We start from the raw sequence: 21745 nt of genomic DNA on the forward strand, positions 1-21745 counted from the left end.
TATGAATTTGGAAAGTGAGCACTTGGATGCAGTGTGTAATAATCGTGACATGATTTAGCATGCATGTCATTAATGTCCTGTGACAAATGCTCGTCAGTCAGATGCTGTTGATCAAATGAAAGCTTGTATGGCAGCATCAGTTACTGTCATTACTCTCTGACAAGTACTCTCTGACATTTCTCTCTATGTGGTTCTGAGAAGAAAGTATTTTCATATGGACAGAGTAAGGAAAAAACAGTGGAAAGTGGCAGGAGAGCTAATGATCTACAGTTATCAGGAACCCAGTCTGGTTTTAAAATCTTCCAAAGCTTTTGCAGTTATTCATTTGCTTTTAGAAGTTCTTCACTGTTGATGGGAAGATGTGCTTTATTAATACACTCTGAATCTTAAAATAAAAGGCACATGCTATACATAAAGAACTAAGAATTTCTTTGTAGTCCAGTTAATGTTTTAACAGTCTAATAGACCGTGGTAATTAGAAAAGCCTCCTTAATAATACTTTTGAAATTGTTAAACAAAACTTCCAAGTGCCTGCTGTTTTTGGTGTGACACTTGCCCTTCCAGTTTTCCTCTGGGTTGCAAGGATTGAAACAAAATGGCGTGCATGTGTGTGTGTTGGGGGGGTGTTTTCATGGAGTCACCAGCATTCTCTGCCCTTCATCACAGGGAGCATGGTGTTCATGGTGGGTCTGGCTTCCTTCTTGATCTGCAGGAGCGTGGTTTTATATGTTTTGTTGTAGCCTGCTTTATTCTCATCAATTGCCAGCTCAGGTTTTGAAGGCTGCCCCAAAGCCTTCCACCAGCCTCAGCTGACATAAAGGCCTTTTCCATGTTACTCAGTGACTGCTGCAGGGTGTTGGACTTTCCCAGTGGTATTTTCCAGGGATAGGCTCGGCACTAATTGCTCCACCACCTGGCAACTGTTAAAACCAGCTCAGGCCAAGACAGCCCCAGAGACCCTGCATGGCCAGGTCAACACAAAGGCTCTGGCCTTTCACTAGCATCGGCAGGAATCACATTTATTGGGCTATTTCATATATAGAAATACAATTAGATTAAAGCCTTCTGAAATCATGAGCATCTGACTCACATTTCCTGTCTGAGGGAGCTGTGTTGGTCAGCACTACCCAGTGCACTCAAAACAGGCTGACTGAAGTAATAGGTGCAGGTCAAACTTCTTCTTTAAAACTGCCTAAAAAGGTCATTTTGGTTTTGTTGTATTTTGTTGTGTAGCTTTTGGGGGGGATTTATTTTTTTTTTTTCTTTTTTATAATAAAAACAAAGTAGATGCAAGCAGTAAAATAACGTTTTATTGCCTATTTTCCCCAAACCCTATCAAAATCCTCCTGTTGCTCTCCTGGCTTCATGACTGTCCTTGGCACACAGCAAGGCCCAGTCTTACCAGGAGAGGGGTGGGGTAATCCGGTGTATGGTCAGGCCTCTTTGGTTGTGGAGGGCTGGAGCACAGGCTTTCACCTCTTGGATGAGTCTTTGAACGAAGGCATCTGCAAAGGGGAGAGGAGCAAAGAAATCACTGGTACAGTTGCTATTGCCCTTCATTTTGCCTAAAAAAAAAAAAGGGGGGGGGGGGGGGAAGAAAAGAACATGGCCTCCCTCAAAAGTATATTTTTTATTTTTATTTTTATTTTGTTGTTGTTGCTTGAAAACCCAGATTCTACAATTTTATCACCGCGGTTCTGGCAAATGGTGCTTTGTGAATCTGTATTATGTCTCATTTGATGAAGCCAACCCGCTTCATGATTTTATGGATAAGGCATTCAGAGACTGAGACTGACGGATTGCTTTCTAAGGAAATTGTATTGTGTCCTGTCACAAGCGTGGCGCACGCTGCACTGGTATGCTTAAGCTTTCAGGACTGACATCCTAGTGAGATAGGATACTACTTCATTAGTTCCTTATGTTGTAGCTGTTACTGAGTAACTGTGACACAATCTCTAATTTAACAATTCTTCAGTACAGTCAGTGCCCTTTAAATCAGAGCCATGGACTGGCTGGTAGTGTTTTCATTGTTGTGGCCATGTTGTCTTAAAAGGTGACTAAATAAGAGGTGGAAGATGCAGTCTCACAGCAGTGTTTTTGACTTGCTGATAGATGGTACTTCTTTCTGAGGCAGCAGCTCCTGATAAACATAGCATCTGTGCTAAAAGGTATGAATTTCTCCTTCAGGGAGACAGGAACATAACCCTGTGGGGGATAACAGGTAAGGCAATATAGAGCAATACATAACAATTTTTCACTATTTCTAATGATGCTGGTTTTCTTTCCATAATAAATTTCATTTTAATGGAAGAAATGGATAAAAGGAATTTGGAAGCAAGAGAGGATGGGGGAGATTCTTGTTTTGTTGGTTTGAGTTTTGGGGGGATTGGGTTTCTAGGTTTTTTTTTCAGGGGAAAGAGGAGACAGACTATATTAAAACTGAACTTACATAGTATAAGAACATTTCTGCCTTGTTTCTCTCTCCAGTACTCCCTGATTATCTTGGTTTGGTCTCTTTTACCATGAAGAACTCAATATTGTGAAGAGACAAATTATCAGTATTACAGTGTTTTGCAATATACAATTACGGTAGGGGTAAGGGAATCACATTAGTGACCTAAATTTCCCAAACTGGTTTGTCTTAAATTAGCTTCATAGTGGCTTTTGTTACTTTAGTTTCAAAAGAAGATGACTTCTCATAATACTTTCCCTACATAATGTCCTTCATAGGTGTATTTTTTATATATTTATATATATATAGCATTGATTTTGTATGTATATGTATTTATATGCATGCATGCACATTTCATTATCATTGTAATGTCCAGTTAAGTTTTTTAAGCATTAGGGGAACAAGATCTGCGCCAGTTAAGATCTGATGGTTATGTGCCTAGTCAGGCGACAGAGCTATAAAATATCTCCTCACCTTTCCAATCTCTTTTACCTGCTTTGCTCTTGTCTCCATTACTATGTTTCAAACTCAGTGCAAGTCTGTCATTCTCTATTAAAGCTGTGCTTGGTGTTTATGGGCTTGTTTGGTTTTTGTTTTCTTTCTAATTTTGTTTGTGTTACTTGCTTTCTGTGTATGAGAATTCTTTGATTAATAATGCTATAATTCAGTTATATGGAGATCCTAACTGATGTAAAGGAATATTAGGGTATCCTTTATCTGTCCTGTTCCCCTATGTGAAAGATAAACTTCCCAATAGCAGCACATATGCTATATTAAATCTTTTTCTTTGACACCTGCTTCTTGGAAACCCCAATTAATTTACACAAATTGTATCACTAATCGTGCCCAACAGCTCCATGCAGCACAAGGCAATCTGTGCATGAATTGAAGGTGTGGAGTAGCTTGTTCATTCATTGTTCCCAGCTGAATGAGACCTCCTCAGAAGATGAGTATGCCCATAGATGATAGTGGAGCTGTGTGAACCCCTTCCTTCACCCTGCTGGGTGTGCTCATCCTTTCACCTGGATGTGTTAAGAGCCTATGATATTCATCAGACTGGCTCCAGTCTCAGGGTTTATCTACATCAGTGGTTTTAAAAGTACACTCTTCTGTCAGCATCGCTGCTGCATCTGCACAATAAATTTTGCTAGCTTAAGCCATGGCTTCTAGGAAATTCAGCTACGTTGGCAAAACTTTTCAGTACAGAGTGGATCTCTCAGTGCTTATGTGTTTTTAAGTGTGTTCCTCAGCTGTGTGAATACAGAGACGAGATTTTGATGCCACCAAGTTCATGGTACAGGTGCTGGGTGTGTTTTCCTTTTTCTGGTACCTGCATTGCTTCAGCCCTGGCCCACCTTTCAGGAGTGGGAGAGAATGATCAGTATTTTCCTAGAAGTTTAAATGCTTCTGAATGCAGCTAATGCAGTTGAAGGAACTTCTTGGATTTCCTATTTATGCTATACAGTCCTTCAATTTAGGAGAGACATGAGGCCCTCAACTCCACTGTGTAGATCAAGAAACCTTCTGGATCTTGCCTTCTCATGCATCTCATGCCCTCTTTCTGTTACAACAAAAAATACCTCAAGTATCAAGACAATTCAGGAAACAGTTGATGCTTGGAAGGGCCTATACTTGAATGATGTTTCTGTCCTTAACTACAGAGTAAGAAAATTGAATATTTTTTTTATTGCGCGTAAGACCATGCAAATAACAATTTAGAGATACATTCTGTTTTATATTAAAACAGAATTGGAAATATTTGAAACAGGATGGAAATTAAATTACCTGCTCATCCATCCAGATGGATGTCTGAGGCATCTTGACTGTCACTGTAGGAAAGGTTCTTTTCCTTATCTGCTTGCGCTTTCCTTGTCATGTAAATGAGCCAAAGCCTGCAGTGTTTCTGGCTTTCAATTAGGAATAGGTTAGTTCCAGTATAACTGAACTGTGGGGCTTCTCTACAAAACTGTGTTAGATCAAAAAGGATTTCATTGGTAATTGTTAAAAAATTTCATTATTTTGTTATAGTTAATTGTCCATGTGTTTTGAGTCTGACTTTCCATTTATTTTAAGAGACTTTTTTAAAGGACAGAAATTGCCCACACTTTAAAGGTCACCTTCAGAGCTGTTGCTGAAGTGAATTGATACTTTTGTTAGAAGGATTTTTAATCAATGATTGTGCTGAGAAATTCTGACTATTATCTCTAAGCAACTTCCTTCCCCTCCAAAGGCATAACATGGTGCTTCTCAACACTTACTATAGGAGCTTATGCTTCTTTTGTGAAATTGGGAAGTTCAGATGATGAAGATTTCACTGGTGAAGACGGGTTTCTCCAAGAGATGTGACTGCAGGGGTCCAGGTGCTATCATAGGGCCATGCCAGCAGCAGCTCTGCTGCATGCCCGTGGTTGAAATTTGGTGATGTGTGGAAGCACAGGTGGCTACCTATAGGTAACACAACCCAGCAGAAGAGGAGGTCAGCAGGAGGTAGTTCTTTGTCCTATTTTCTGAGCTTCCTGAAGGAGGCTTTGCATTACTAAAGGTTAATTGTTTGTTCTTTAAGTACTATTAATAGAGAGGATCTTGGTTTGTAGTCAGGGAGGGCCATGCCAGAGTAGGCTGTGTGGAACAGTTTCAGAAAGAAACATGGTCCTTTGAACAAAAGTGCTAAGTACTGTGGGAAATCTTGTCTCTCCAATAGTAATCCAAAGAACTTGTTTTAAAAATGCATTATTCTTTTGTTTGTCCTAATCAAAGTCTTAGTTCTGTTGAAATTGGAGACAAAACCTGGGAGGTAAGAGTGGAATGGAGTGATTACAGGACAAAAAGTTTTTGTATGACCTTTAAGGTAAGGCTAAAAATCTGATGCTATTAAAGGGATGGTTTGAAAGAGAGTTAGAACAGGGATTACAGAAAGGAAGTGATCCAGCAGGGCAAACAACCTCCAGCCTTTACTGTCTGCTGATATTGGATAGTGCTGAAGAAGAGACAATTAGATGATGTGACAAGACGACACAGCTTGTGCAGAGAGGGAAGCAGGAACCTGGGAAGTATAGAGGAAACCATGACAGCTGATATAGTCTGAATAAATGGGATAGTTAAATATAGTTGCAGGGATTGCTGCTGTAAACTTAAGTTAAAGGGTGCTTTACTTCATTTTATGTAGGAATTTCCACACTACTGTGTTAGGAGTGGTAAATGAATTTTGTGACAGTATGAGTATACAGTACTCCTCATGTTTTTGTGGGGATTTTTCATCATGTTTGGGACTCTTGTGTATGTCGGTGGTTTTGATTTGTTGGTGTTTTGAGAAAGTAAATGAGAGGGGGGCAAGGGTATAAGTTCGAGCAACACTGAGCTCTTGAGCACAAAAAAAAACACATGGCAGCAGGGTGCCTTGTACGTCTTACTAGTCACTCTCTATTGAGGTGAGTCACTAAATAATTCTTCAGGTTTCCAGACTGCAGCAGTATCCTAATGTGCCTGGGACTGAAAAATCTGGTTACCTGTCAGATCATTGTGAAAAGAAAAACCTTACTGTGAATGTCTTCTGTTTGGAATTTCAGCTTTTACTATGAGAAGCTGTTCATGGAAATGAAGGCTAATGGTGTATATCAGTATCTCATATCATGCAAACACAGCAATAGCTTGCGTACCTACCCTTTGCTATTCATTCTTCCCTCTCCCATGTGTCCTCAATGACATCCTCACTGCAGTTTCTTCAGGTCCTCCTTTCATTTCCAGACACCTTCACAATGATTTTTTCAGTTCAGCCTTGTGACTGTATGCCCAGCTCTTGCATGTCACATGTAATATACTTCATTTCCTTTATAGTGACTTGAGAGATGTTTTATTTTTGAAACCTCACTACTGTCAAATTGTTTGAAATTAACTCAGAGTTGTTGAAGGGGGAGTTGAATGATCGACAGCCTGTTCAGATGGTAAAGCTGGTATACTGATAGCTTGGTTCTCCAAACAGAAACACAGAAACCATTGGGCTGTGCTCTCTGCCTGGGGACTCGGGGGCTGTTGCTCCTTTGCTGATGGCTTGCTACATGTTGCTCCTGTGTCAGGTTCTCCATCCCACTTCTTTTACTTTTAAAATTCCTTAGACTGCTGTGGCTTTGTTCCAGAAGAAAAGTGAACTATGTGGAAGAGCTCTAAGCAGGTGCAAAAGTAAACATGGGAGATAACATTCAAGAAGGAATTATCCTCAGAACACCATTGAGATAGGTTAAGTAAGAACATGGTGTGGAGAATCATGTGTAAAAGATGGGTAGTGAAGGAGATTAATTGGCATGAATGCATAAAGGATGAATTTCAAGTTTTCAGGAGTGGAGGAAAATATTTAGGTGTGTTTAATTGCTGCTAAATAATGAATTACCCAGTGCTAACACTCTGAATTTATTCCTTGGCTCTGAAGTAAATAAGGCACAAAGTTTCTCCCTTCTGAAGTTTTGTTTTCTTCTTCTGATCGTTTTTTCCTCTTAATCTCTTCTCTCTTTCTAGATTGGTGTGTCACTTCTCTTCCCTAGTGTTGCCATACTGAGTGCTAATGATTCTGTCTCTCTTAACTTTCTGTCCTGAGCTCATTTTGATGTCAATTTTTTCTTCATTTCTGCTCTCCTAACTTCCATTGGCCCTCCATGTTTGTATCATGTATTCTCATCATTTTTCTTTATACAGCAGTACAGCACATTATTTCACTCTTTGGTGTTCGTGTTCTCTTTCTCACTTGGCTCTCTCAGTCCTTCAAGATAAAAAACATCTTACTCAATTCCCCCAAGTCAGAGGCAGACACTTCTCTCAAGATCGGAGCTCGTGACAGTTCCTTTAAGCCATTCCTCCCGAGGAGGAACAGTTCTCAGTGTAACCCTGTACTGAGTTCCTCAGAAGAGGCTGCTCTTGTTGACAGAACAATGAGCTAGCATCTTAGCCCTCTTCCTTGCAAGTTATGTTTTTTGCAGGGCCTGCTTGGCTACTCAATAGCCAGCACGTAGACTGTTCTGCATATCCAACTTACCGCTATTTTCAAGTTTCTCTTGTGAAGGCTTGCAGCCTTGCTGTGTGAAGGGTTTCAAGCAGCAAAAATAACTGTAGCTTCATCTCAAATGCTGGTGTACGGTCTCTGTACCCTCACAGGAAAATGTCATGTAAAGGAGTGCTCCCTCCAGTCATACTATTACAGAGGGTACATCTTCTCTTTCTGCCCATATGAGGGAAGGCATGAGGTGTTCTTCCCAGCCCTGCCCCTAGGGTTTCAATTTTAAGTAATAGCAGCAAAATTGTTATACAAACATCAACCTCTATAGCTAACCAAGGCCCTGCAAAACTCAATTTATCTTGCTCATTTTCCTGACTCTTATTGCAAGACACTTCTATAATGAACATACACTATGTTTCTTAGTTGTTTATTCTGTCTCTAACAAAGTTGAGATTTTTTGGATAGACAATGTAATTTTCTAACTTAGTAACATTACATCCTGTAGTGATGGTAGATACGAGTGTTTCCTTCCCCTGACTGATGCAGAAAAATGCTTGAAGAATATACAATATTTTTTTAGTGGTATTCTTTCTCTCCCCCCCCCCCCCCCCCCGTTTTCATTTGTAATTCTAAAATTTAGGGTTAGTTAGTGACATAAGGAGGCATTTTTTTCTTTAAATTTTAATTTGTGAACTGACTGATAGACCATCTCTTTCCCACTCCCCCTTAAGAATGCTGACTTCAAATGCATCCTCTCTAGTTTCTGTGCCGGAAGATAGACTTTTAATATTAGGAAGTGAGTTTCTAGATATGATGACCTGAAATGTCCATGTATTAAGAGTCATCAGTTTGACTAATGGCACACCATAGCTACAGATCATCCTAAGCACCTCTTCAAAGTGTCATTTTTCCACCTCAGTTGATTTCTGACATATCTCACTTTATCAACCACTGAAGTGGAAATTTCATCACTCTTTTATGCCTTTTCAGTTTTCCTTAGTATTTGTTTGTAATAGGCTTTATGGGTGATTAGTTGTGTGAATTGTGAGTATTTTTTTGTGGACAGGAGATTTTCTTAATTTCTGTATATTGCATTTAGGCTTTTTAATCTATCTGTTACATGTACCAGTTGATTTGCTCTGTTTTGCTGTAAAGAGTCATGCAAGTACTATGCCTAGTGAAAATTGTAACTAATGTAATCTTTATATTATGTAATATTTATATTAGTAAACTATTACAGATTAAAAGGAAATTATTAAATTGAAATAATGGCACTTGTAATAATGTATCTATTCAACACCAGTACTTAAGATGTTATTTTCAACAGCTATTGAAATGCTGAGAATAGGCATCAAACATCATCTTGACTCATAGTCCCTAAAACCCTCTGCTCTAATTTCAGACAGAAGTACAAGCCTGCTTCTTCTCCCCAGATTCTTACGATTCTTTTACTGTGTTAATGTTGTAGTGTTCCATGAAAGGAAACTTGTTCCCAGTCTAAGTAAGAATTCAGGCTACACCTGTATTAAGGGATTGGTGTGAAAGGATCAATGATTCTTACTTTGTAATAATGGTAATTAATAATAGAAATATTAGTAATTCAGTAATACCATTGCAGGCTTTTGAATGCAGCTGGGAATACAGTTTAGGCATTCCTAAGAGTTACATTTACATTTAGGTGTTGTCAGGCAAGTTTGTGGTATGTAATATGCAAGTTCTTTCCCTGGCTCAGTTTTGCAGCTCAAAGCGGGGAAAGAAGGGCTCTGCTCTGAGCAGCATGCTCCTTTTCTTACTGTTCCTTCTCCTTTTGAGAATGTGTAGGAGAGGTCTTGTTTGGCTTTCTTTTATAATAACATTTTGTATTATTACAATTCATCTGTAACAAAGGAATCTACAGGGTTTATTCTCTCATTTTTGAAACCTTTTTTTGAGTACTGTGTATACTAAAGTGATTCCTGGTCTTCTCAGAACTAATTCAGTTTTAGCTTTGTGTGTTTTGAGATGTCTAAAATGAATATACATATTGAAAAGACATATAATATACTCTATAGCAGATCCGTAAATCAACCCAAACAGTGGCATAATCCCTTCTATACAATTATCTCTTCATTTTAGTAACAAACATCTTTTAGTTCTTAAGTTTTTACTATGTAGCTTTTTAGATATCAAAGGGCATAAAATATTGGGGTATATTTAGACTTCTTAATCCATTACTTTGGTGTTCACTGAACCAGGTTTAATGCTGGAAGAAGGTTCTCAGAGTGAGACAGGGATGGAGCACTGTGTAGGTTTAGGCAGGACTGCCATCCTGTTGCTCAGCTTGTAATGACCCTTTGGGGAACTCAGAATTGAAGCCACTGAATTAAACGCAATAATTTTCCATAACAGTTTAAAAGGCCTGCAGGCATGTTAAAGTTGTAGCTGGGTGGTTTAGATAACACTCTGTAGCATGACCCTGAAGCCTCATTTACATCTTGGCAATTAAAATATATACTACATTTTATGTCTGTTGTACTTTTCCTATATTGCAGCGTAGGGCTTTAGTGTTCAGCCTCTTTTATTGTAAAGGAAGAAAAAGAAAAGCTAAGTAACTGTGTTTTTTTCCTCTTTGCTACAGTGACTTTATGTTATGTTGCAATAGGTGATTACAAGGAACTACTGTAAGGCTGTCCTGGGGAATTTTAAGTACAGTGTAACACTTTGAACCCTTGCGTCGCTCAGCTTTGTCTGTGTCTGAGACTTCGTCATCCAAGCTCCCCTAAGTAGCTTCGACACTTGTTTGTGAAAGTACCTTGTGCTCTATTTTGGTGTTTACACTTGGGGTCTCCACAACACTTAGAGTAGAAAAAAGAACTTTAGTAATCTTCTTGTTTTAATTATTATTTGCACATGCCTTATCTGACTTGGTAATTAAATATTGTGCTAATGATGTCCCTGGGCACCTAGGGGAATGAATACTGGTCCCAGTGACCTGGTCATGTACAAGAAATGCTTTTCTGGTTCTCTTGCTTCCCTTCGAAATTCAGTTAAGAGTAATATGTAAGTGCTGGTTTAAAAATCGGCATCTCCTCTTTACTGATTTGAACTGCTCTTAAAATTTGAAGAATTTTACTGAGAAAGCACAATCTGAGGCTGCAATCCACTAAGCTATGTACACAAACGGGCATGACTGTGTAGGAGCTGACATGTCAGTCTGGTGGTCAGCAAACACTTCTCATGTGTAATCTAGACAGTAGTCTGTGTAACATTGAGCAGATCACTGAAAAAAATCACAGGATATCCCAGTGTTTAGTGACGAAGATGAGCATCCTCAGTCTTTATACTTCAGAAAGCATTAGACAAAAATCTGAAGTAGTAGCACATATAAAATATTTTCCAATTTTCTTCAGTATATGCAGGTCATTTCACGTTAGTATTGTAATACAACATGTAACAGTATTTAGGACCTTTTGTGGGTGAGTTAGTAGCTCAATAGCTTTGTAAATATTGCTGTAAAATTCCTTCATTTAATTGGAGCAAAACTATTCAATGGACCATAAATGTTGACATATGGGCAAAAATTGCTTGCAGATGAAGGCAAGAGTTTTTGTAACATTTTACAAAATAAATTTAAGCTGGTTTGAAATTGTTATCCGATTTATCCAATTAGTTGCTGTGTTTCCTTGAGTTTGTATCTATTACCAGTATTCTGTCTGAGCTTCTTCTAAGGCATATTAAAAGAAACCTAGTCACTGCATTTAGGTAATTCCCCAAAGATGTAGCTTTTGTGTTATAGGAAATGGAGGACAACAAATATGTTCAAATTGTGTAACAGTGGTTCATTTAAATATGAAAATTTGAATGGGAGAACTCATTAATATTTTAACTATAGTGATCTTGATAAGAAAGGAGCTGGGCAGATGCAGTAAATGAAATATCTGGGGTTTTGTTCTTAAAATATTTTTCTCAATAATAGAAAAGATTTCTCTGAAGTTGGGGTGAGGGGTGTTTTGGTTTGGGGCTGGTGTTTTCTTTTAAAGGGGGTAAGGGGAATAAAATTCATGATGGGACAAGTTAAGTCCTGCATATTTCTGAGACTGTAAAACATCCCACCTCAGTAAAAAAACTTACAGTTCAGATCTTGTAAAGCCATCAGCAAGTCTTTTGTTTGACTTCTCATTCCTGGCTTACTACTAAATGTTAGCAGTGATACCTATTTCTGTGTTCTCCGAATATGTTTGTGTTCTGATCATGCTATAGAACACTTATTTGTAGACAGATCTTCAAGACAGCTTTTCTTCTGTCTCCTTCTTTCAGATATGTGGATTTGCTGATGATATAATTTGAGGTATGAGCCTGAGGATGTGACGTGTTTCCTAAAATTTGCTGAGGAAACACTTAGATGCCAATAAATACTATTGATTTTTATAGTTAAGGGTTACTGACAGTAAACAGATGTTTTATATAATGCCAGATTCAAAAAGATTAGGTTCTTAAGTCTTACAAGTTTTTTTTCTTTGCCAGAAATGCCCACAAAAAAAAAAAAAAAGGTCTACTAGTCCTCACTGTTGTGGCAGTCTAATCCCCGTTAGTGTTTCTGTAATGTGATGGTATTAAATAATGTGTACTCTTTTAACCTTTTCATTCTTTCCCTGGCAAGGTTTTTGGTTTTGTAATATAAAGAAGCTTGGATACTTGGGAAAAAAAAAAAAAAAATCACCTTTGAATAGCATATGTCAGTTTTCCCCATGGCGTGAGTTAGTGGTACTAGGAATTAGTGCCTCTTTAAAGTCTTGAAGCAACTAGTTAAAAAGGGAGTTATGCTTCCACGTGAAATCTTTGTACTGCAAAAGAATACCTGTGTGTCTGTGAATAATTATTTTTAAACTCGCAATTCAGTTTAATGTTAATAAAGCACAGAGTTTCTAAAATGCCTAGAAAATTGTTGTTATATGGAAAGAACATTGCTTTCATTAGTGAAATATTTTAAAATCTGAACGTTTCATGGCAACTGAAAAGATTTGCTACATGGCCATGCAGACATCTATCTAAATAGTCATACATATAATGAATTATTCTAAAACTTTGGTTTTCCTGGTCATGTACAAATATTTCAATTTCCTTTTAACCACTTAACATTTGAAAAATATAATAAATATAGCAGAAGTTTGCTTAAATGGAAGGCTTTGTCTTTTTGTCTAAATTGAGATTCACACAGGTCAAGAAATGGAAGATCTTTTCTGAGAATTTCAGAACAGAATAATAAAAGGCTGGCTGCCATTCACAAACTTGAATTACAGTTCTGTAGTAAATTAAATATTCTAAAAATCTTTTCAGGAGTGACAACTAATTAGTTTGTTTGATATTAAATGTTTAAAATGAAATAGGTGATAAGTTGTAAAGTGATGTTGGTTTTGCTGAACAGAGTGCAAATGGAGTTGGCCATTCCTTTGTGATATGTGCTGTAAACTGTCGTTTTAATTCTTCAGCACAAAGGACTTGATTGATAGCACTTTGTAAAATAATCAGTTGTGGTATTTAAGTATTTTAAATAGAGTGGAGCAGGGTTCTCCTGGAGACCATAACATAAGGGTTTTAAATGAGAAATGCCAAGGCCTCAGTTAACAGGTGCAGTTGCAAAGTCGTGTTCTTCATTTTTGATGTTTTGTCAGATATTGATAGATACAAATTGTATTTTGTGTTTAATTTTTTGCTTATTTTTTTTTTTTTAAGAAAAGAACAGAAGCAGAATTTTCAAACTGTTTCTCGCTCTGAGATGTAGATATTGTGGTGAACTGTGCAGGACCCAAGAAATGAAACTGGAAAACCTTGTTTTGAAAACTAAGTGGAATGAACTGTAAAGCAAAATAAACAGCAACAGAAATAAGATTTTTACTGTAATTTTCCTTTAGAACTTAAGGGAAGGAAAAACTATTTCTGACTGTCATTTACAAATCAGTTGCTTGCTTTCTAGCTCAAGCTATGTAGAATATAGTGCCTTGGAGAAGTCTTCCTGCATATCACCTGTAATGTTTCTGTAGCTTGCTGTGAAATTGTGTATATTTTCTCAACAAGAACAATTTTCTGAGAATAGAAATGAGAATAAAATGTTGTAGAAGTCTGTATATAAGAAACAGACGTTAAAACCAGAGGTTTATGACGAACAGAAGTCAAACTTCTGCATCCTTCTCAGAATAAGACTGTCTACCTACAGATAGACTTTAGGCAAGTAACATGTTCTTAAAGCTGAAAAGCTACCTGCACCCCCCCCCCCCCAGGTCTCAATCTGCTTTTGATATTGTAATCTGTTCTATAAAAATGAATATTATTGTGGTGCCATTCACAAAAATTTCTTTGCTAATTTTTTTGATCAGGGCAGCTCATGCATGAGACTCTGGGAAGTCTCGCAAGTATTACAGAAGTGTCTCTCACCCATCACTGATGAGATCTTTCCTTCTCTCCCAGACAGTTAGGAAGCAATCACTGCAATTAGAGGACATTGTAACACATCAGCGGTTGTCTTTCTAATTTTGTTATAGGTGAATGTAAGCTGAATGTAGAGAAGACTTCTAAATAAGCTGGACTGATGTGCACAGAGAAGGAATGAAGTATGGATGTGAAGGAACGTAGGCCTTATTGTTCCCTGACAAAGAGCAGACGAGACAAGGAGCGGCGCTATACAAATTCTTCTGCAGAAAATGAGGAATGCAGAGTGCCTACACAGAAGTCTTACAGCTCCAGCGAAACTTTGAAAGCTTTTGATCATGATTCCTCTAGGTTGCTGTATGGAAACCGGGTAAAAGATTTGGTCCACAGAGAAGCAGATGAGTATACCAGACAAGGTAGGCAAGATGTTTTAATATAGAGTGTATAATTCATTAGTACCAAGTAACCAGGCATTCTTGCTGCAGGAAAAGTATGCTGTTATACCAGTGTCATGAATTTTAGTAGTGCTGTACACACATAGTACACCTGTATCTCCTTACATGTTTTACAAAGATGGCAAAGCATTGTGTACCATCTTTGAAATAGATAATATATGATGCACAGGAAAGTTAAGTAAATGGCCCATGTTGGGCAATGGGTCAGTGACAACTTTGCAAACTCATGTGAAGTGTTCAGGCCTTACAGTTTAAAAATTAGACCCCCAGCATCAATTTGACTCAGTAACAGATTGCCCAAACATTTGCCACTCAAGTATCGCTAAAATGTAAATAGCTTCAAAATTAATAAAAATAAATACAACTGTTCCAAGAAGGCCAAGCTCTATGAACAGGTTTGGGGAAACACAGTGTGTGTGGATGAGCGTAAGAATAATGTATTAGCTCAGTGCCTTTATCTTTTAGCTCACATGGGCAGTAACAGAGCACTGTATGATGACTAAGATTAATTAATTCACGATCGATGCATTTAGGTTCGTTGGGGTTGGTTTTGGTTTTGTTTTTTTTTGGGGGGGGGTTCTTTGTTGTTTTTTTGTTTGGTATGTTTTGTTTTTTTTTAGTGGATATCTATGGTATCTAACCAGATGCTAACACATTACTAGAGATCAGTGTTGAATTTGAGTCCAGGACGGAGAGACATAAGAGATCTAAATATCCGTGGAGATGCTCAAAACATGACTGGACATAGTCTTGGTCAACTTCCTGTAACTGACAGTACTTGAACAGAGGGTTTGGACTACATAACCTCAGGAGGTCCGTTTGCACCCCAGTGGTTCTTAGAGGTTGTACTTGCCTCCAGCTGGGATTAAGCATTTACACATCACTTTCAGTTTCAAAATTGTAGTTTCTGGAATTGGCATTTCTACAACTAAACTACTTAACATAGGAAAAGGAAAACAAGTTATGAAATGTGTGGAGTACTGCAGCCCAGTTATCTAAAAGGATCAAGCTAGGCCAAGAGCTTTGTAAACTTATACCTCATTCTTTTGTATAAAGCTGTCTTCTCTTTCATGAGAAAATAAGGATAGATTTATGGGTAGGAAAAAAAAAAAGCTTCCTCCTTGTGAGAAAGTCCTTAGCTTTTATTTTAGAAAGGTTTAAAAATATTTTCCCTATTGGTGTTTTTTCTTCGTTCCAAGTAGAATAACTTTACATTAGAATTAGAGCTGGCCACATGGTGTTGACTTTTGCCTAGAAATGTTTGCAAAGAAAATAAAAATATTTCTGTTAGGCTGGTGTAACTGAGGCTTGCACCTACTGTAGTCTATTTGCTTTCTGCTGTGTATTTTTGGTTTTCGTGGTATGTTGAAACCTCAGGTCATCACTACTCTCTAGTTTTTAAGATGTTAGTCACCTTTATCTCATTACTTTAATAAGGTAAATTCAAGAGGAAACTTTCTAAGATCTGTACTGTAGACACTTCTTTAGTAGTAGAGACAAAATTCTATCAAAATAGAGATACTTATGTAAAGAATTCATAAACTATTGCCTGAATAGGGTACTATTCTTTTTAAATAGCAATAATGGAATGGAAGAAGTTCTGTAATCTGTCATGTCATATACGATGGTGCACTGGGACTTTGGGATTTTTTTCTCTTCATTTTCCTCAGAAATGCACATAGTATTTAGCTAATACTTACTACCCAATATGCAATAAATTACATGTCTATAGCCCTAAAATGGTAGTCTGGCATATGTAGTGTCATCTTCACCTTTCAGTGGTCTCAGCACTGTCATCTGTGACCATTTGATTTTCCTTGTTGTCCTTTCAATTCTCTTTGTTTGGCTTATTGGCCTCCCCTCTAATGCATGCTGGTTTGGCCCCTTTGGGGACTGCCTGCAGGTTTGATAGGGTCAGGGTATAAAGGGCTTGTTTTGCTGTCTTAGGTAGTGTGTTCATTTTGATTCATCTTTGAAATAGTTTACTGCTTTTGGCATTGGAAGCATTTTATGGAAAAGGTCTTCAAGGTCGTTCCAAAGGTTTTTAAATAATATATAAAGCATGCTTCCCTGTGTTTATTTCCCACCCCCCGTCTAGAAACAGAGTGCAGACACGTAGCTTTGTTGACAGTCTAATTACATTCTAGCCTGCTAAATCAACAGGAAATAAATCTAGAAGCAAAAAACGCAAGCTTTAATAAATACCTTTAATTGGAAACTAATTTTTAAAATTAATCATGACTAGTGTTTCACTTATTTTTTCCCCCCATAGTGTGTAAAATAACAATATTAAGTTTCCAGTGTCTGCTGGAAAGCTACTGGAGTAGTTACATGAGTTTCTCAAGTCCCTCAAATGTGGCACGCTTTTAAAAATGTCAATGTGCTTTTATGGCTGATATTTTGGAGTAAAGCCCTTCAAAGCTTTCTGCTAATGAATCAGAAATTTCCCACCTCTTCTTTCTGAGATTTCTCAGACCGTCATTGTGCTTCCTGCTTCCCAAAATCCCATAGTAGGAATTCCAAAATGGATACTGCCACTGGAGATAACTGTGTCCTGTTAGTGGCAGGTTTATCCCAGGACATCTTGCTAAGAGAAGGCTCTTCAACTGTCAGTTCCAGTCACAGAACTTTTTCCTTGGCTTATTTTCTGTTGCTTGAGATTAATTACATAAATAAGAGCCTAAAAATGCATGTTTGTTACTGTAATTACAAAAAAAAAAAAAGATTTAAAACATCTAGTAAAACATTTGAATGTAAAATTATTATATAACTGGGATTATCATGTTAATTTTGAAAACTGTTTAACAAGACTTGAAGGGCAGGTATGCTTGTTTAGGAAATTGTAACTTCATCTAGGCAGCACACTTTCGGTTGACATCAGTGAGAGACCTGCTGTGCTGGTCTTCTTAAGCCCCTTCATCTGTTGCGAAACTGGCTTTGTTTTTAAACTCCTCAGATGAGGATTTTTTAGCCTACTATTTTTAGAACTACTGATTTAGTTATTTATTTTCACGTTGTTGTTATGATTCAGAAAAGTTGGTAAGCTGGTGGATAATTAAACTCAGCACCCAAACGTGTAAATAAAGACCATGAGCTTTTTTTCTTTAAAAGTATTCCTTGACAATGGATGAAGCACCATGAAAGACTATTTGCTTTCCTAGGTGTGACAATATGATTGTTTGCTGTTTATGTGTTTAGGGAGGAAGAAGACACTTTATTTTCTTATGCTTTGAAGTATCCAACTATAATGAGTAGCCTGATTTAAATGCACAACTTCTCTAATTGAATTCAGCAACCTGAACGCTTGCATTTTGGAACATGCCCAAATATGTTGCTGAATTCAGGATTTAAGCTGACTGTATGAAGTTGAATTTCTCTGTTGTACAGCGAAATTTCTGTGTTTACAAAATAAAACTGCTGTGTGAAGTAACACAAAGTACATAGGAAAATGCTATGCCAAATGAGAACAACCAGCCATTGGAATAATCTCCCCACGGAAGTGGGGGATTCCCCAACATGAGACACATTTGATTCAGCTGGAAAAGTTGCTGAGCTGTCTTGTCTAGACTGGGCTTTTGAAAAGAAAGGTTGGGCCAGATGATCCTCGAGGTCTCTTCCTCAAAAATACCTGAAAGTATGACGTGACTGCAGAGTGGGAGGGAAGGATTTTGCAGTGTAGAAAGTAATTTGTATTGTTTAAATTGCATTAGGATAAAATAACAATAGAAAAATAATTTGAGGATGATCCTGAATCAAACCTGAACTAAACTTTTTATTAAGTTAGTAAGACAAATACAGGTAGGCAAAAACTGTATTTATTTACCATCAGATGCATGTTAAAAGGAAGAGAGGAATATGCACTACCTCTTAAGTAGTCATTGTTCCATTTCAAATAATATTGTTGTTGCAGGACAGCATAGTGACCCTATAGAGTGATCTGTATATTATGTCAGTGAGGTTTTGCACAGGAGCAGGAGGCTGACCCATGAGCACAGGTGGCAGGTTGTACTGCAGATTTGCGCATGTTTGTCCTTTTGTACAAAATAATCACAGGACTGTTTGTGAACTGTGTAAATTGAAGGGCTGAGCTGCAGACACCTTTTGCTAATAGAAGACCTGATGAGGCAGTGGAAGCTTTGTTAAATTTTTATTTTTGAAAGCTTGAGTCAGCTATGATTTAGCCTGCAGGTAATGTTATTAGGTTGTCTTAGCTGGCAGTGAGAATGAGTTCATCATGTTTATCAATCAGAACAATTCACTGTCAGCCAAGCCTTAATGTAATTTATTTTCATGCCACCCCATTCAGTTTTGCAGGAGAAAGTACTTCTGTGCATGGTTTTGTGCGTGTACTCTTCTTGAATACTGAAGTGCCTAAATCAGATTAAATACCCTAATAACTCCTGGGAACTGCAAAAAAAGGGGCTGAATTTACCAAACAAGTGAAGAAAAATAGTTTGTTTCCTTTGCTACATGCTGAATCACTGATACCAGGTTGCTGAAAAGCAAAGCCGTATACAGTACATTCCAGTGTGTGGATGTATTGTAGGTATCGTTCAGCTGCTACTCCCATGACACTTAGATTTAGGTGCTAGAAAAATCCCACCATTCAGTGAAAGAGGGACCTGAAACAGTGATATATATGCTTTGACAATTTTATTGTATAAGATACTAAACATTGTCAGGGATACATTTTTAAGACTTCAGAAACCTGAAATGTTAATTGCAACTTCTATCCTGATGTAATATGACTCCAAAGCCTATTGCTTTTAAATACGAGCTGCTCAAAATGAGTTATTTGGATAGCAAAATATTTAATCTTTCTAGTCTTCATAAATGTCAACTGTAGGATTAAAGGATTTAAATAGTCATGTTTTTAAACCTAGAGCCTACTTTAAAGTAACCTCTCTGAAGCAGTGGAAGGACGTACGTGCAAGACCATTTTGACCTTCCACTACCTATGCCTTAATGAGGGGCTGATTTTGACTGTTGAGTAGGCAAGTGATTCTCAATAGAAGTGAATCGGCCTGCTTTACAGACTGTTTACGAGAAGGTATGAAATAATAGACAAGTGACTCTGTGCTCACCTGATGAGCAAATTAATCACCATTCAGTGACATGGCAAGTGCTGTCTTTCAAAACCTGAGGCGGATATTAGAATTAGTGTTTTATGTTCCCGGCTGCAGTGCAAGATATGTGTCCTGATTATCATCATGACAGATACTTTTTTGTTATGCTAAAACACGGCCACCTGCAGTACCTGCCTGATTTGAGTGAGTAACTCATATAAGGAGCATGCAGTGCCAGTGTGTTCTGGATAATTTTGTGGCCTTGAGCTACACACATAACCTTCTGCCAGAGGTGTTTTTTTTTGGTTTGGGCTTTCTTTTTTCCCCCTCTGTACTACAGGAATAATAACACTTAACCAACCTCACAGGCGTGTTGGGAAGATTAATTAGTTTATGTTTGCAAAATGCTTTGAAGATGAAAAGCGCTGTAAGTGCCAAGTAATATTATCATCTTTCATTGCTGTACTAGTTACTCCTTAAAGCAACAATAAGAAGTTAATTGGTTTTCAGGTTCCGGGTGATAAGGATCTGTTGACTTTTAAAGTTACTCTATTAGCTACAGAGTGGTACTAAAAAAAAACCTTTCACTTTTATTTGATTGGTAGTACATTTAGCTCGCGCTCAGTGATATGCACACTTGCTCTAAGGTATTCATCTAGCTGAAATTGTCCCCTTGTGGATCATGGTCTGTAGATGAGCTACAGATCCGGAGACAAAGGGCAATTGTGATTCTCCAGGGAAAAATCAACCTTGGTTATTGCCAGTAGACTGCTTGATCAGGCATTTCTACACAGCTTTGGTCCACAGAGTAAAAATCTTGCTTTGACCAGTCCAGTTGAAAAACAAAAGAATTAAGTTCTTGATCATACTGACTAGGGATTTGTAAGGTGATCAACAGGCCTTCACAAGGAGTTTCAGCCTCATAGAAAGAAAGATACTGTAGAGGGTCTGTAGTTGCTCCTGCATCTTTCCATAGCCCTTATACTGAGATGTATGTGCTGCTCGTCTCCATAATGAAAACTAAACTAAGAACTAGGGAGATAAATGGATCACATGTGTAGCTATGAAAGATTACTCCAGTGTGTTAACATCTGAGGAGAGAATAAAGCTAGAAAAGTGTGCAGTTAGTGATGGGGTGAGGAATGAAAGAGGCTGAAGAGGCCCGTCTGTGCCGTCCATTGATTTAGTGCTTAAGGCTGAGAGTCAGGGCTGTAGGCCAAGCTGTGAGTGATTGCTTATTCCATCACTGGCAAATAAATGCGGAAAATGAAGCAGAGATGTAAAATGGAGTAATTCCTCAGAAAGTTCCTGATTCTGAAATTAGTTTGCACAATGTCACAATTTACTGGCTTGAGAGTCAGTACTCAGCAATACTGAGCTAATTAAAGCTGAAAGAGGAAAAGGCAGGGCCTCTAGTTTTGTGTTTCTTCTTTTTTGCTTTGCAGTGCCATAAATATATGAGTTGAATTCTTTCTTGTCTTTAATATAATAGATATTTTGCTAGAAAATCTGAATGAAGACAATGCTACACTACATCTATTATGGGGGTTTACAGAATGGAAACCCTTTTGGAGGTTCTGATGGAAAATGTGAGTGAGAGAGGGAGTAAAAGAGATTTTCATTTCTGCAGAAATCCTTAGGTCTGTATTTCCTGTTATTTCTTGCACTTACCTATAGCAATGTTCCAAGCATCTCATTCAGTCCTTGCATTACAGACAGAGCTGATTGCAATGAGTGTGGGGTACTTGTTTATGAAGTCCTACAAATAGAAATATGTGGGCTACTCTGAATAGGTGTGGTGTTTTGTTGTTTTGTTTTTTTTCTTTTTACCTATTCGGGGCCTGTTGAACTAATCAAGTTTTCTGTCAAGCTGAGAGACACATCCCTTTGGGGGTCTCTCTGCTCACTTGTGGTGTCAAACATGCTTTTCCCTTGTGGAAAGGCAAAAATAATGGTAGTTTTTCACTCCTCCCTGTATGGAGGAACGGCAGTGAGCCTCAACTCTATTTTGCGTGATTCCTTTCATACTGCCTCCTTTCTCCTCGCCTTCTTTCCCCATTTCAAGCTGTATGTCATGTCATTAGCATCATACTGACCTTAATGTGGCAGTTCATACCTGTCAAATCTGTGGTTGTAGGCTCTTTGCAGACTGGATATCCATCATCTCTACGTTGCTTACCCTTGGGTCATATTTTCTTCACATCTATCAAATTTAGTCTTTATTCGTAGTTTGTAATAAATGGATGCTGAGATGTTGATGGTTTGGTTCCAGGATCCAAAGTTTAAGACAGGGGTCTAAAATGTCTATACTGTCATTCTGGTCATGATCAAGACTGTGTTCCTTGCTACTCATGGAGTTATGTTTCTTTTTTTAAATCCACAG

At 37.9% G+C, this 21745-nt stretch overlaps 1 protein-coding gene across 19 annotated transcripts in view; it reads left to right on the forward strand.

Moving 5' to 3' along the window:
• TENM3 (teneurin transmembrane protein 3) overlaps positions 1-21745 on the forward strand; it is a 413751-nt gene that overhangs the window by 79465 nt on the left and 312541 nt on the right. For all 19 annotated transcript variants that reach the window (XM_062625044.1, XM_062625130.1, XM_062625214.1 and 16 more), the window contains one exon: positions 13955-14257. In XM_062625044.1, the coding sequence (XP_062481028.1) occupies positions 14026-14257 (232 nt within the window). In that variant the 5' untranslated portion in view covers positions 13955-14025. The remainder of the gene's footprint in view (positions 1-13954; positions 14258-21745) is intronic.

This window comes from Pezoporus occidentalis, unplaced genomic scaffold (genome assembly GCF_034315485.1).
Source record: "Pezoporus occidentalis ecotype Australia unplaced genomic scaffold, CSIRO_AGI_Poc_V1 ctg1, whole genome shotgun sequence".
Classification (NCBI taxonomy): Eukaryota; Metazoa; Chordata; class Aves; order Psittaciformes; family Psittacidae; genus Pezoporus; species Pezoporus occidentalis.